Source organism: Aspergillus steynii, assembly GCF_002849105.1.
Source record: "Aspergillus steynii IBT 23096 chromosome Unknown P170scaffold_2, whole genome shotgun sequence".
In the NCBI taxonomy this organism is placed as follows: domain Eukaryota; kingdom Fungi; phylum Ascomycota; class Eurotiomycetes; order Eurotiales; family Aspergillaceae; genus Aspergillus; species Aspergillus steynii.
In genome coordinates, this window is record NW_020194399.1 from 2,338,173 (window position 1) to 2,350,320 (window position 12,148).

Genomic DNA, 12,148 nt, shown 5'->3' on the forward strand with positions numbered 1-12,148 from the left:
GGCGGTTAATTGAGTTCGGAGATGGAGTTGAGCTTATGGTTATTTATTTAGTGATGAATACTCCGAGTAGAAGAATCTACTGTCGAGTATAACCTTGGCAACTGAAATAGCACCTTATTTCGTCTGAATGTACCTGATTAACTAAACCATGTAGAGTCCGCCAAATCCAATGACGTCGCCGCGTTTCCCCACCGAAGAATCGTCGAAATCCGCTTCCTCAACTTCCACATCTTCTTGCAACTTACAACAATCAAGTAAGTATCTCTATACCTAACATTAACAACCCATATATCCCACAGAATATACTCCTTCTTCCCCTCCCCTCCCCTCTCTCTAATACTACTGTCCATCCCCCTCACCCAACCCCACCACCACCCACTCCATCCATCCCACCAAACTAACCACCACCAGACCCCTCCAAAACCAAACCCAACCCAACGAAAGAACCCGCCGAAATGTCCTGGTTCCAAAAAACCTTCACCCTGCCCGCCAAATCCCGCGGCAGCTACCTCATCACCGACCAAGTGGTCTCCGAGCTGCCCGAGCTCCGCGACTACAAAGTCGGCATGCTGCACCTCTTCGTGCAGCACACGAGCTGCGGGCTCTCGCTGAACGAGAACTGGGACGACGACGTGCGCGCAGACATGAGCGATGCCCTGGACCGCATCGCGCCGTATGATCGCAAGGGGAACCTTTATCGGCATTCCGCCGAGGGGGAGGATGATATGCCCGTGGGTCTACTTTCTCTCTTGTGGTGATTTGGGGGTTTTGGAGTGTTGCTAATTGATACTGGTGTAGGCTCATATCAAGTCCGCCCTGGTCGGCGCGTCCGTCACTATCCCCATTACCAATGGCCGGTTGAACACCGGCACGTGGCAGGGTATTTGGTACCTGGAGTTCCGGACGAGTCGGCATAGCAGGAAGGTGGTGGCTACGATTCAGGGGGAGAAGGCGTGACTCTATCCTGGCCAAGGGAGTGAGACTGGGGAGTTAAGGGGGAGTTTATAGTTGAGCATAGATGGAGGATACGACACAATGTACCCCGTATCAAGGAAGATAACCAACCAACCATATTAAGCACCTATTGTGTATTCCGGTCTGAGGTAGAAAAATCAATGAATTCAGTACAACTGTACAAGCACATCGTGCAAAGCAAACTAAACTGCAAAATCATCAACGCCGTTCCTTTTACCGCTGCTCTAGTCCGCCCTCGGTGACGCGCTGGGCCTCGTTCACTTCCGCGGCACTGCCGGTCGGCTTGAGGGGGTAGCTGGTTGCGGGGAGAGATTCGAGGTATGCGCGGTGCTGCTCCTGGGCCTGTTCATTGTCAATCGTGTTAGCGTGTACTCTGTCTGCTTTGACTGAGGGGCATACAAAAGGAAGTCCGCAGTATCCGCAGGTCGCAATCTCGGGCTTGTCGGTGTTGATGAAGATCTTGGGGTGGCCGAGAGGACCGCCGCCGCCGTCACAGCTGACGACCTTCTTCTTCGTCCAGCGCACGGGTTGCTGGTGGATCAGCTCGATGGCAGCCATAGGTTGGGGCTAGAATTTGGTTGTTAGTTTCCTGACCATCCTGTCTGTCCTCCCTTCCCTCCTGTCAGGTCAATTGACAGTGCCACCGTCCAATTGACTCCCTAACCACCCGGGCAAGAAGGAGGAAACGCACCTGCATCTCCATTATCGTCTGCTCGAACCGCGGCCCGGTCATGGCCTTCTCGCGCGGCTGCTGGCTGGCAGCCCAGGTCCGGGCGCGGTTCGGCGCCTGCACCTGACGGTTGCGCTCGCCGACCTCGGGCTCCTCCTTCAGCGGCAGGTCCCAGCCGCCCATGGCGTCCGTGGGGTTGGCGTTGGTGGCCGACACGTTGGGCACTTTCGACGGCGGAGTCGGGTCGTTCGCTTGCATTTTGTTCTCGCCGAGGCGCGCCACCGTCGTGCTGTAGCTGGCGCGGACCACGCGGGGTGCGGCCCAGGCGGAGGCCGCGATGCGGCTGCGTGCGCAGGCGAACATGTCTGCTTAGTGAGGGATTGAGGTGTGGGAGGGTGAGAGGGAGGGTTGTTGGCTGGCGAGGGCGGGCGGGAGAAAGCAGAGCAGACCGGAACTTGCGAGGTTCTTACAAAGGGTGAGGTTTGGTTGGTTAGTTAACGGAGCGGCTGTAGAGCCAATCGGGTGCGTTCCGGCGGTAAGAGCGGCGCTTGGGATTCTGCCGGGGATTTTGTTCCGCCTTTTTTTTATCGGGTTCGTTTCTCTTGTTCAGAAGGTGCTTGCTTTTTTGGCAGCAGGTTGTGTTGATCGGCTTCTCGTTTTTGTTTGTTCAATCACGCGCAGTCATGGCGGGCTTTCCTTCATCTGGCTCTAAGCCGGAGAAATCCATGTCGTCGCGTCTGCTGACTATGAAGGTACGCATCTCTCACTTCATGTTCACCTTCGCCTTCATTCCAAATGAGATTCAACTGACATAAATCAGTTCATGCAACGCGCCGCCGCCTCCGCAGCTGTCAATGAATCCCAATCCCCCGCCGACACGCCCAGCCCCAAACGCCACCGCGCAGAGCAAGAAGCCGCGAGCCCCGCCACCCAATCAGACCTGGAGGCCATCTCGGCCGCTCTAGCGGAGGAAGAAAGGCAGCGCAAAGAGGCAGTCAGTCGCAAGGCCGCCGAGGCAGGGGAGTCCGAGTGGGTACTGGATTTCGATACCCCCCAGTACGCGCCGCAGCCGAGGGTGGTGACGGCGGATTCGCTGGACGCGGATGACAGGAACATGGTGTCCGGGGGACGGCAGAAGTTTGGGAATTTCAAGCGCATGAAGACGATTACGGTTTGTCTCTTTTCCTCTGCAGGATACCAAATACTGACGTGACTAGACGGCGGATGGCGAAACGATGACACTCGGCGAGGACGAGGCCGATGATGTACTCAAGCAAGAAAAAGAGGAAGCGCAGAAGAACAGAAAGCCCGTCAGGATAGACAAGATCACTAGCATCTCGGGGGCAGGAGGTGTGGTCAAGGACCGGAGTACCGGATCGCCATCGCAGTCGAAGAAAAAGAGAAAGCATAAATAAATTCAGCAGGCGCTCGCTTCACATGGACATGGACATATATCGTGTCCGCAACGGCATCAGTTATCATCATCATTGAAAGTCAAAGTCATAGCGCCAATCCCGAAATGCAACCAAACCAAACAAAACTACCACACCTCAATCGCTCTCTCCCAGAAGAGCCTCCCGGGATCCCTTCTCCGCCAGAAACCGCCTTCTCGCTCGCGTCCGCGCCTCGTCCACCACCACCATCGAATCCCGGGGCTGTTTCCCTCCCCTCCGCTTCGCATGCACCTCGACCATATCCTCGTCCAGCACGAACTCCGTCGACAGCTTGCCCACCTCGAACCGAAGAACCGACGAGCGCTGCCCGGCCGCCTCTTCAAACGGGAATCGTTTCGTCGGATGTTTCAGGATGCCCTTGGGCGGGAGGGCGGTGCTTCGGCCGTGGCTGTTCCTGGGGAGGGAGGTGCTTTTCGTCGGCGAGGCTGTCTGCTTGTTGCGTTAGTCTCGGCAGGTAAAGCGGTTGTCGGGTTTTCTTATTACCTTATGCTCGATGCCTGCGTTCCGTTTCATTAGCATTCGTTGAGAATGTACATAACTATATACCCTATACCCTTTTTCTCTTTCTTTCCATTCACGCATGGGCTTGGCTCACTTTTCTCTAATATGCTCCTCCTCGATCCCCTTGTACTTCCGCTTGTTCGGCTCAACCCCCCGGGCAACGGGGCCCGCGCGTCGTTCGTCCGCTGCGAGACCTGTCGCACTATGCGCGGGGTCTGGGGCTTGTCGATGACGGCGTTGCGAGGGTCGTAGAGGCATGGACAGGACATTGTCGTTGTAGTCGTAGCGTATAGCGTAGTGGTCTGAGTGTCTGTAGTGATGAGGAAATTCGCACCAGATAAGCAACCTTTTAAATGCTAAGAAAAAATAAGCGCAAGCAAAGAGCAGAGAGCAGGAGAGATATAAGACAAGCTAAACCAAACACGTAACAGACGGACGTCAAGAAGAAAGAGAGAAAGGCGTTCGTTGCTACAGAGACACGAAACAAAGGAACCGCCTCTGCCTACGAGCCTACGTACCTAGTTACTACATCCGGCGATTAACGGACCTGTCTAGACTCCTGTCACAGAGGCAGTGGTCGGATGGCGATCGATACGCAGAAGACAGGGGAGGACGCAAGGCGCAAACTATAATTGGGTTCGTCAGTGGCACGTGGGGATATTTTAGGATTGTAGGAGGGCTGAGGAGGCGCTGGTTACGTAGGTGTTCTATGTTCTGGAATCTAGTTTCGATGTTGTGTTTCAGGATGTTTGCCTTGTCTGATTTGGATTAAGTCGTGGGTTGATTTAATGTTGAAGAGTCGGCGGGTTCAAGAATACCTGAGTAGGTAGTAGATATATCACAAGTGCTGAGGATCACCACGGCAAGAAGCTGATAGTCTAAAGTTTAAACTGTCTGTAAACAGCTTCCATGGCCCTTTTCTCGAATTAACTTCTACTGAGCTTGAAGTATAGTATTCCTCTGATACTTACTCATGTGTACAGAGTTGCAAACCCTTATCATTCGACACGAACGGAACTATAGGATGAGCAGAGAAGGCGCTTATCTCAGGTTGTTTGAACAATCCAACTCGACTGGCTGCGCATGGATCGCATCCCCCAGAATATACTTGGAACAAGATCCGCAGATGGTCATAAGCCTTGAGAATTAACAAGAATTCTTTGTCCGTAGCCTGCTTCTCGTTCCAGCGAGTTCTGAACTCGATTAGATATGTACGCTTCGCCTGCGAGAACGAAACATTGGTTTGACGCTGAGTCCCAGGAATGTGAAGCATAAGTTCCATCATTCATAGTACTCTTTCCGATGAGTAGATAGATGATCAACCAAAACAAATCCTCATCATTCATGGAAACTCCGAAGACGAAGCCGCAGATGCATGCCACCGTGCCTGTAGCCCGTTCATGCGAGAGGCCGTGGTGGATCGATGGGATAGTAATGACACTGTTAGTGTGTGATACGGGTCAAGTGGATGGGTATAGTCGAGCCTCCAGAGATCCTAGCTGGTAGTAACTCTGTTCGGTAGTACGGAGTTGCTCGGGTTGATCTTTTCTTGTGATCAATTCACAGGGAGAAATACTATTTACAGCAGAGGGAAACCCTACTCCAATCCACCCCGACTATACCCAACCCCCAATAGACCCCCTCAATCCACACACACACACACACACACACACACACACACACACACAAAATCACCCCCTCAAAGCCTCCACCTCAATCTCAATCATCATGGGCAAAAACGCTAACCTCGGCACCGCAACCGCCGTCCAAACCGGCCTATGCCCCGGAATCCTCCTCTTCAGACCCTCCACAACAAAATCATACGAGGCGCCCATATCGACATGATACGAGCGAACAAGATAAACGTCCTCCCAGCCTCTCAGCCCCGCAGCCTGCAGCACACGATCGACGTTCTCAAAGGCGCGAAGAACCTGGCCCTGGACGTCGTTGGCATCCAGCTCGCCGGTGCTGGTCCAGCCGCCTTGGCCGGCGCATTTGACGATGTTGCCGGGAAGGTGCACGGCTTGGGAGTAGTGGCAGAGGTCGCTGTGTTTTTGGCCGGCGCCGGGGTCGTTGGTGTATGTTAGGGAGGACATTTGAGAGGAGTGTGAATGTGAGAGTGGATGAGTTTGGAGAGAGGAGTGAGGGAGTGGTGAGAGAAATGGGGGATGGATTCGAGTCTTGGTGCCCTTTATGTATGCATTGGGTTGGCTTGGAGGTAGCTTGGCATTATGGAGGTAATTGATGGACTCTGCAGGGTTTGCAATTCACTTTTGAGGTGAGGAGGAGATATGAGAGTGGATCAATGGGCAGATCATGGAGTTGTGAGTCTGTTGAATTATTTGCGCGTCATTGGAGGTGTGTTGGAGGTGTGTTGGAGGCGTTGGAGGTACGGAGGGGAATAGAGTTATTATCAATCAAAACCATGAAAATGATGTCCAGATTCAAGAGGGAGAACGTACGGAACTCGGGACAAAATCTACTGTGCTATCGGAATGCTATTGCGTTGAGACGAAGTTGTTCATGGTGTAGATGATGGGAGTGTACATACTTCTACTTTAGTATATGGCTGCAGTTTCGGTGGCCATCTTTTATGTCTTGATTTGTTTCCTTGATTTGTTTCTTCTTTTTTCGATTTTTGTCATCTGTATCTGTTGCATTTCTTATCGTTAAATCTGGGTTAAAAACTAATGTATAGCCTCATACCTCGCGCAGTAATATCTTTGTAGTTTAGATAGAGACGATATGATGACACCCCCTTAGGTATACACCCCCTTCAAAGAGGAAGAAAAGATTACAACTTCGCCTTCTCCTCCCTCGCCTTCTTCTCCCAACTCTTCTGCTGCATAAAATTAACCGCCATATTCCACGCCGCAACGCCCACCCCCACTGGCGGCGCCAGCAGCAACACCCACGCCCACCACTTCGGACTCGTCGCCTGAATCTCACCCATCGCCTTCTTTACCTCCTTCCCCAGATCCTCCTTGTCGCCATCATTCCACACGATCACGCCCCGCGCGTTCTCTGTCCCGCGGAACTCCGCCTTCTCGACCTTCCCCCGCACATCGCCCTGGCTGCTCACGCGCCCCTGCGCCTCCTCAGCACTCAAATGCGGATCGCGAGCCCGCAGCCTTGCCATCTGCACCTCTGCGTCGCGCACACCCACCACTACCACCGTCCCGCAGAGCAGATCCATCCCGCTCTCGAAAAGCAGCGGCACGTCGAGAACCACGGCCCAGTGTCCGCGCACGAAATAGTAGACCAGCGCCTTGTAGACTTCCCATCGGACAGCGGGGTGTACGATCTTGTTGAGTACGAGTCGGTCGCGTTTGCGCTCGTCGGTCGTTCCGAAGACGCGGCGGCCTAGGGCTGGTCGGTTGAGCGGTTGGCCATGGGGGTTCGGTGTCGGGTTATCTGGTTTCGAAGGGAGGAGGAGATCCGGTGTGGAAGGGCCGAAGTATTCGACGATGGCTTTGTAGCCGGGCGTGCCGGGTTCGACGACTTGGCGGGCGAGGAGGTCGGTGTCGATGATGGGGATCGAGTACGGTGGCGAGGAGAGGAAGGATGAGACGGTCGATTTGCCGGTCGCGATGGAGCCGGTGAGCCCGATTATGAGCATTCTGAGGTGGGTTTCTATCGATGGAGTTGGAGGGAGGAGGTTGGAGTTGTAGGTGGATATGGGATGGATGTCAGCGCCGGCGCTGCAGTCTATAGGGTGTGGTCTGGTAATGCAAGAAAAGATGGTAGAAGTTGTGGTGGCGAGGCAAAAGAGGGAGAGGAAAAGGGAGAAAATCGGAGATGCGGGGAGAGCTGGACGGACCTCGGCCGATCCACTTCCATGCAGGTTTTATACTCAGACATGATTACCTTCATCTCTATTAAATGATTTGGATTTTAGAATTCTTGTAACAATGCTGATGTGATGCTTGGTTCCAATACAATCCAGAAATGCAGTTATGTACACGGACTTTTGTTCGTAAGAATAGTACAAATAGATGTCATTAGAGTAGGGATGAAATGGTCGTCATCTTAGGACTGGTTTTCTGTCTGGTATGGCTTGCTACAGTAAAGAGCACAGCCGGAGACTTCTGTCATCCTGCCTAGACAGAAAACAGGATCGTTCACGAGGCTGCTTTCGAGCTCGGAAAGGTTTATTGGCCACAAAACACGAAGTAGCGTCAGTGGCAATGCGATGAATCCCAGAGACCGAGTGGATAGCGATGTGATTACATCGCAGCCAACGAAGGATGGCTCGGTAGGAATTCATCCCGAGCTCACGACCAAATGTGGCTCCGCGGAAACTTGCTGGCAACTGCTGCGTATCGGCGAGTTCAGCTTTCTGGGAGACCCTTGCTTGGATCCTGCTTCTGGCCCTTCCAGCCAATATAGGGCCATCCCCGGGGAAGGCTGGAGAAAGGAGGGAGGGCGTAGCGGCCAGCACAGTCGCCCTCGGTGCAAGTGAGATCACACAATCCAAAGACCTTGCAGTAACACTCCTCCGCGGAGGGACAGTAGACGGGTTCTTTTCCAAAGATCACTGCTCACAATTAGCATTCATTCGCTCATCGCATGGTCAAAGAACATACTGTGCCAAGAATATTCCATGATGCGTCCACTCAGATCGTCCGGCAACGTCGTCTCCGACAACCACTTCCTGAACCGCTCGTAATCGCTCTTCGGTCGCTCAAGGATCTTCCACTTCGTCACTCCGAACTGCGCGCAGCACGAGACCCCCACTTCATCGGGCACCTTGGCGCCCGGGAACAGCTCCATGAATCCATTTTTGAAGTATTCGCCGGCGTGCACGTTCTCGCGATGCGTATCGGTAAGCGGGTGGATCTCCACGGGACATCCCAGCACCCAGGCGCAGCGGAGATTGACGTATCCTTGTTTCTGGAGGTACGGGACCTGGAAGTTGCGCAGCATGGGGACGCCGTCGTAGTAGGGGTCGTCGTTGTGCCATTGGTACCGCAGGGAGTGGATGAAGAGTATCGATTCGGGCAGATTGTCGTAGTTGTCGATGATATATCTATAGCGAGTGAAGTTAGCGATGGTCCCTCTTGAGCGAAGGCGAATAACTCACGTCAAATACACCATCGACTCCCTCCCCTTGTTGAGTTTCACCGTCAATTCCGCGTCCGGATCGTTCACCACGTAGATGCTCTTATGCCATTCGGGAAAGAACTCGAATAACCACGAAACATCATCCTTCTTCATGCTGGCCACCACCAGATCCTTTTCGACATTCTGCGGCTGTCGCAACGGGGTAGCCTGCCCCGAGCGAGTGTCGCGATTCGGTCCTCCTTGCGACACGACCCCTTCGTGAACGGCGGCAGCCTGTTTGCGACCGGAGGTGTTTGCGAAAAAGAGAAAATATAAGGCGAAAACGATGAAGATGGTGATGAAGATGGCTTTTTCGCGGCTGCGACGGCGCGGGCTTTGGACTCCGCCACCGAAAAATAACATGTTGACTGAAGGACGTATATAGAGAACGTGGATGGATCGATGTCGTGGTATGCGCGTATTGAATCGAATTAAGGATAGGTCAGATTGGCCAGACTAAGATCATGGCGGCGCTTGGACTCGAAAGTGCGGAGGCTGGCGAGGGAGAGGACAGTCCTGAGGACTGAAGGGACGCCGGATGTCGTCGAGACGGACTCGCAGAGCCTGCAGGAATCGCTGCAACGAAGGGAAGGAATGAAACTGAACGGGGGAATGTCTGGACTGTCGAGAGCAAAAAGCCACGAGCGACAGCTGGCAGGAGAAAAGGGTCCGCCCGGGTGGAGCCGCCCCCATTTTCTTAGTCTCTCGCCTGCATATTTCATCGGTTTCTTTGACCTCATCGTGGAATGAACAACAGAGGAAAAGAATTCGGGTGGTACAGGACTAGGCATCTGCTTTTATGATCCAGACAGCACGTTCGTCTCTCTTGGCGCCATTGGCTCCTTCTTAGTCTCCATCAGGGCGTTTTTAGGCTTTCTGGGGTATGCCCCCTAAAAATACTTCAACAGGGCGCCGACTGAAACTAATGGAACTAACACATAACTATACTGAATACTAACAAATTGGTGCTATCGTCTACAGACCACCTCAACACGGCCTATCAGATCACCATCCTCATCTAGAATCTCCCCGTCATCCCCGACAACATATCCCTCGAGATCGTCACTGTCTCCCTCAACGACACGTCCAGCCAGGTCTCCCTGCTTGTCAATGATCTGCCCTTTTTGCTTCACTGCGAGGCCCTTCAGGTTAGACAAATCAATGGCCTTGGGGTCTCCAGTGCTTGATTGTTGCTTATGGGTCTGCACAGGCACACCTGCCTCATCACTGGCGTTCTCGAGAAGCAGGCGAACTACCGCTTTATGTCCACCCTTTGCTGCTTCCATCAGTGGCGTTCGTCCTGCATTGTCTGCTGTCGATATGGCAGCGCCGAAGTCGATAAGCAGCTGAACTACTGCCCTGTGACCATTCTGAGCGGCCTCCGTCAGAGGTGTCCGTCCCCGATCATCCGTTGCTGATAGATCTGCTCCGTTTTCAAGGAGAAGCTGGATCATTGCCTTGTGCCCGTTCTGAGCTGCTTCGATAAGCGGAGTTCGCCCTAAATCGTCGGCCACAGATGCATCCGCCCCCCAGAGAAGGAGAAGCGAAGCAGCAGATTTGTGGCCATTGCCGGCAGCCTCTATGAGTGGCGTTCGACCCCCTTTATCTGCTGCCCAGAATTCTGCTCCACGCCTCAGAAGAAGGTGGATTATTGCGGTGCATCCAGATTGAGCGGCGTCTATGATGGCGGTCCGTCCAGCATCATCAGCTTCTGATGAATCTGCTCCATGCTGAAGTAAGACATCGACCACCGCGGTGTACCCTTGATGTGCAGACTCCATGAGCGCAGTCCGTCCAAAGTCATCTGCCGTTGTGAGATCCGCTCCACGATCCAGGAGGAGACGCACCACAGAGACATGGCCCTTCCGCGCTGCCTCTATCATGATGGTACGTCCAGTGTCATCTGCCCGTGTAATATCTGCGCCTTGATCTAGAAGCATACGGGCTACTGCCACATGTCCCTCACTGGCGGCCTCCATGAGTGCGGTTCGTCCTTCATCATCGGCAGCCGTCATCACATCCATTCTCTTTCCACGAGGCCTTGGAATTGTGGTTCTTTTGTTTGACTTGGAACTAATTCCGGATTTTGGATCTTTATGACGCCGCTCATAGTTCTGATTATCGCCACGCTCCGTTGGATGTATTGGCCCAGCGGATTTCTTCCCATTGGCACGAGAATCTTTCTTGACTGACTTTCGTGCACTGCCCATGGGATCCCCATCCTCAAGCACGATCTCGCCGTTCTCATTCACGGTCCACTTCGGTAGGTCCTCGGGATCGATAAGTCCAAGGGGACTATCGAGACCTTCCCGTATCTGGTTTCCTTCCACAACTTCGAGACCACTCAAGATGGAAGTGTCCTTAGCAGCCGGGCTCGAGATATGTGGCTCAAAGTCGGACATCATATCCTCGGAAGTTCCGTCTATTTCTTTGGCCTCTTCAATATCGGGTACCTCATTCGCGAGATCGACTGATTCAGCAACGAGATCTTCATGGCTAATCACTCCTGCAACCAAATCTTCGCCCATCTTTGACTTAGGGGACATTGCCTTCTCATTTATGGGGCGTGTCCCTATGTGTGGCGTCGATTTCCTGGCAGGCTCGTCTGGCAGGCTCGCGGGTGGCTGGGAATCATCGGATACGACCGTGGGCAGTGAAATTTCAACGTCGAATTCCCGTTTAAGGTCATCCAATACTTGCACAGCAGGAATCACATAAGCAAGGCCGTGCAGCGAGTTGTCGGCTGCAATGTGTCCGAACAAAGCGCCGGTGTTGGAATCCAACACCCACGCACCGCAGTCTCCATCATGGAGTTCCCCATGGACCTGCACAGTCCATAGCTCTTGCAGTTGATTATGACCGCTCGAGATCGTCGTTATCCATGATACCGTTCCAGACATCCTACCAGGCAGAGGCTCTTTTGCACCGGTAATGATGACAATGTCAGTTTCCTTGGGGCCGGTGCGTACTATGTCTTGTGGACAAAGGATTCGGTTGGCTTGCTCGTTGTTCAGCAATACTTCATTGCTGGCCCTAAAGCCTGGGGTGGTGATTTCTATCATAGCATAATCGAGGCCAGGCTTTGGTCCCTCTGTAGAATCGAAAATTTTGTGCCCTAAAAGTGCAGATTCAGGCTCTGCTTCCGGCTGGGGCTCGTTGGTAGGAACGGGCTCAGGGTCTGGCGCTGGTGCTGGTTCGGATTCAGGCTCAACGAGCCAGCCCTTTCTATTCTCTCTTATCCTCCTCTTTGCTTTCTTATTAGCAGGCCTGGAAACTCGGGCGGGGGCTGGTGTTGGCTCGGACTTGGACTCCACAGTGGCTTCAGCCTGATGCATCTTTCGAGGCAACTGAGGCAGTTCAGTTCTGGGCTGAGGTTTTGTTGACGACAACACTGGTGATTCTCCTGTGATATCTTCGCCTGGGTTACTGCCTCTAGAGAGAAATG

At 53.4% G+C, this 12,148-nt stretch overlaps 8 protein-coding genes across 8 annotated transcripts; 2 read left to right on the forward strand and 6 right to left on the reverse strand.

The window, feature by feature from the left end:
* Positions 1 to 455: 455 nt before the first annotated feature.
* P170DRAFT_472038 (YjbQ family protein) lies at positions 456 to 957 on the forward strand (the record flags this gene model as incomplete). Its single annotated transcript, XM_024852901.1, has 2 exons — positions 456 to 731; positions 799 to 957. 2 exons carry the CDS (start codon positions 456 to 458, stop codon positions 955 to 957), a joined length of 435 nt encoding a protein of 144 aa, XP_024707431.1.
* Positions 958 to 1,069: 112 nt separating this feature from the next.
* On the reverse strand, positions 1,070 to 2,008 carry P170DRAFT_402027 (zinc-finger domain-containing protein; the record flags this gene model as incomplete). The annotated part of the gene is made up of 3 exons (XM_024846399.1): positions 1,070 to 1,317; positions 1,375 to 1,542; positions 1,667 to 2,008. 3 exons carry the CDS (start codon positions 2,006 to 2,008, stop codon positions 1,189 to 1,191), a joined length of 639 nt encoding a protein of 212 aa, XP_024707432.1. The 3' UTR covers positions 1,070 to 1,188.
* A 320-nt stretch (positions 2,009 to 2,328) lies between these two features.
* On the forward strand, positions 2,329 to 3,060 carry P170DRAFT_472040 (uncharacterized protein; the record flags this gene model as incomplete). The annotated part of the gene is made up of 3 exons (XM_024852902.1): positions 2,329 to 2,397; positions 2,466 to 2,816; positions 2,863 to 3,060. 3 exons carry the CDS (start codon positions 2,329 to 2,331, stop codon positions 3,058 to 3,060), a joined length of 618 nt encoding a protein of 205 aa, XP_024707433.1.
* Positions 3,061 to 3,195: 135 nt separating this feature from the next.
* P170DRAFT_472041 (uncharacterized protein) lies at positions 3,196 to 3,869 on the reverse strand (the record flags this gene model as incomplete). Its single annotated transcript, XM_024852903.1, has 3 exons — positions 3,196 to 3,528; positions 3,583 to 3,596; positions 3,731 to 3,869. 3 exons carry the CDS (start codon positions 3,867 to 3,869, stop codon positions 3,196 to 3,198), a joined length of 486 nt encoding a protein of 161 aa, XP_024707434.1.
* A 1,379-nt stretch (positions 3,870 to 5,248) lies between these two features.
* On the reverse strand, positions 5,249 to 5,908 carry P170DRAFT_433977 (YjgF-like protein). Its single transcript, XM_024848619.1, has one exon. It carries the CDS (start codon positions 5,694 to 5,696, stop codon positions 5,292 to 5,294), a length of 405 nt encoding a protein of 134 aa, XP_024707435.1. The 5' UTR covers positions 5,697 to 5,908; the 3' UTR covers positions 5,249 to 5,291.
* A 280-nt stretch (positions 5,909 to 6,188) lies between these two features.
* Positions 6,189 to 7,358, reverse strand: P170DRAFT_433978 (putative dephospho-CoA kinase). Its single transcript, XM_024848620.1, has one exon. The coding sequence runs from the start codon at positions 7,217 to 7,219 to the stop codon at positions 6,395 to 6,397; it is 825 nt and encodes a 274-aa protein (XP_024707436.1). The 5' UTR covers positions 7,220 to 7,358; the 3' UTR covers positions 6,189 to 6,394.
* A 154-nt stretch (positions 7,359 to 7,512) lies between these two features.
* On the reverse strand, positions 7,513 to 9,461 carry P170DRAFT_377656 (DUF3431 domain-containing protein). Its single transcript, XM_024845411.1, has 3 exons — positions 8,684 to 9,461; positions 8,187 to 8,629; positions 7,513 to 8,137 (listed from the first exon to the last, which is right to left on the reverse strand). The coding sequence occupies exons 1-3, from the start codon at positions 9,064 to 9,066 to the stop codon at positions 7,932 to 7,934; spliced, it is 1,032 nt and encodes a 343-aa protein (XP_024707437.1). The 5' UTR covers positions 9,067 to 9,461; the 3' UTR covers positions 7,513 to 7,931.
* A 528-nt stretch (positions 9,462 to 9,989) lies between these two features.
* P170DRAFT_318634 (ankyrin repeat domain-containing protein) lies at positions 9,990 to 10,301 on the reverse strand (the record flags this gene model as incomplete). The annotated part of the gene is made up of 1 exon (XM_024843298.1): positions 9,990 to 10,301. A coding segment is annotated over one exon (312 nt), but the record flags the coding sequence as incomplete, so codon positions are not given.
* Positions 10,302 to 12,148: the final 1,847 nt, after the last annotated feature.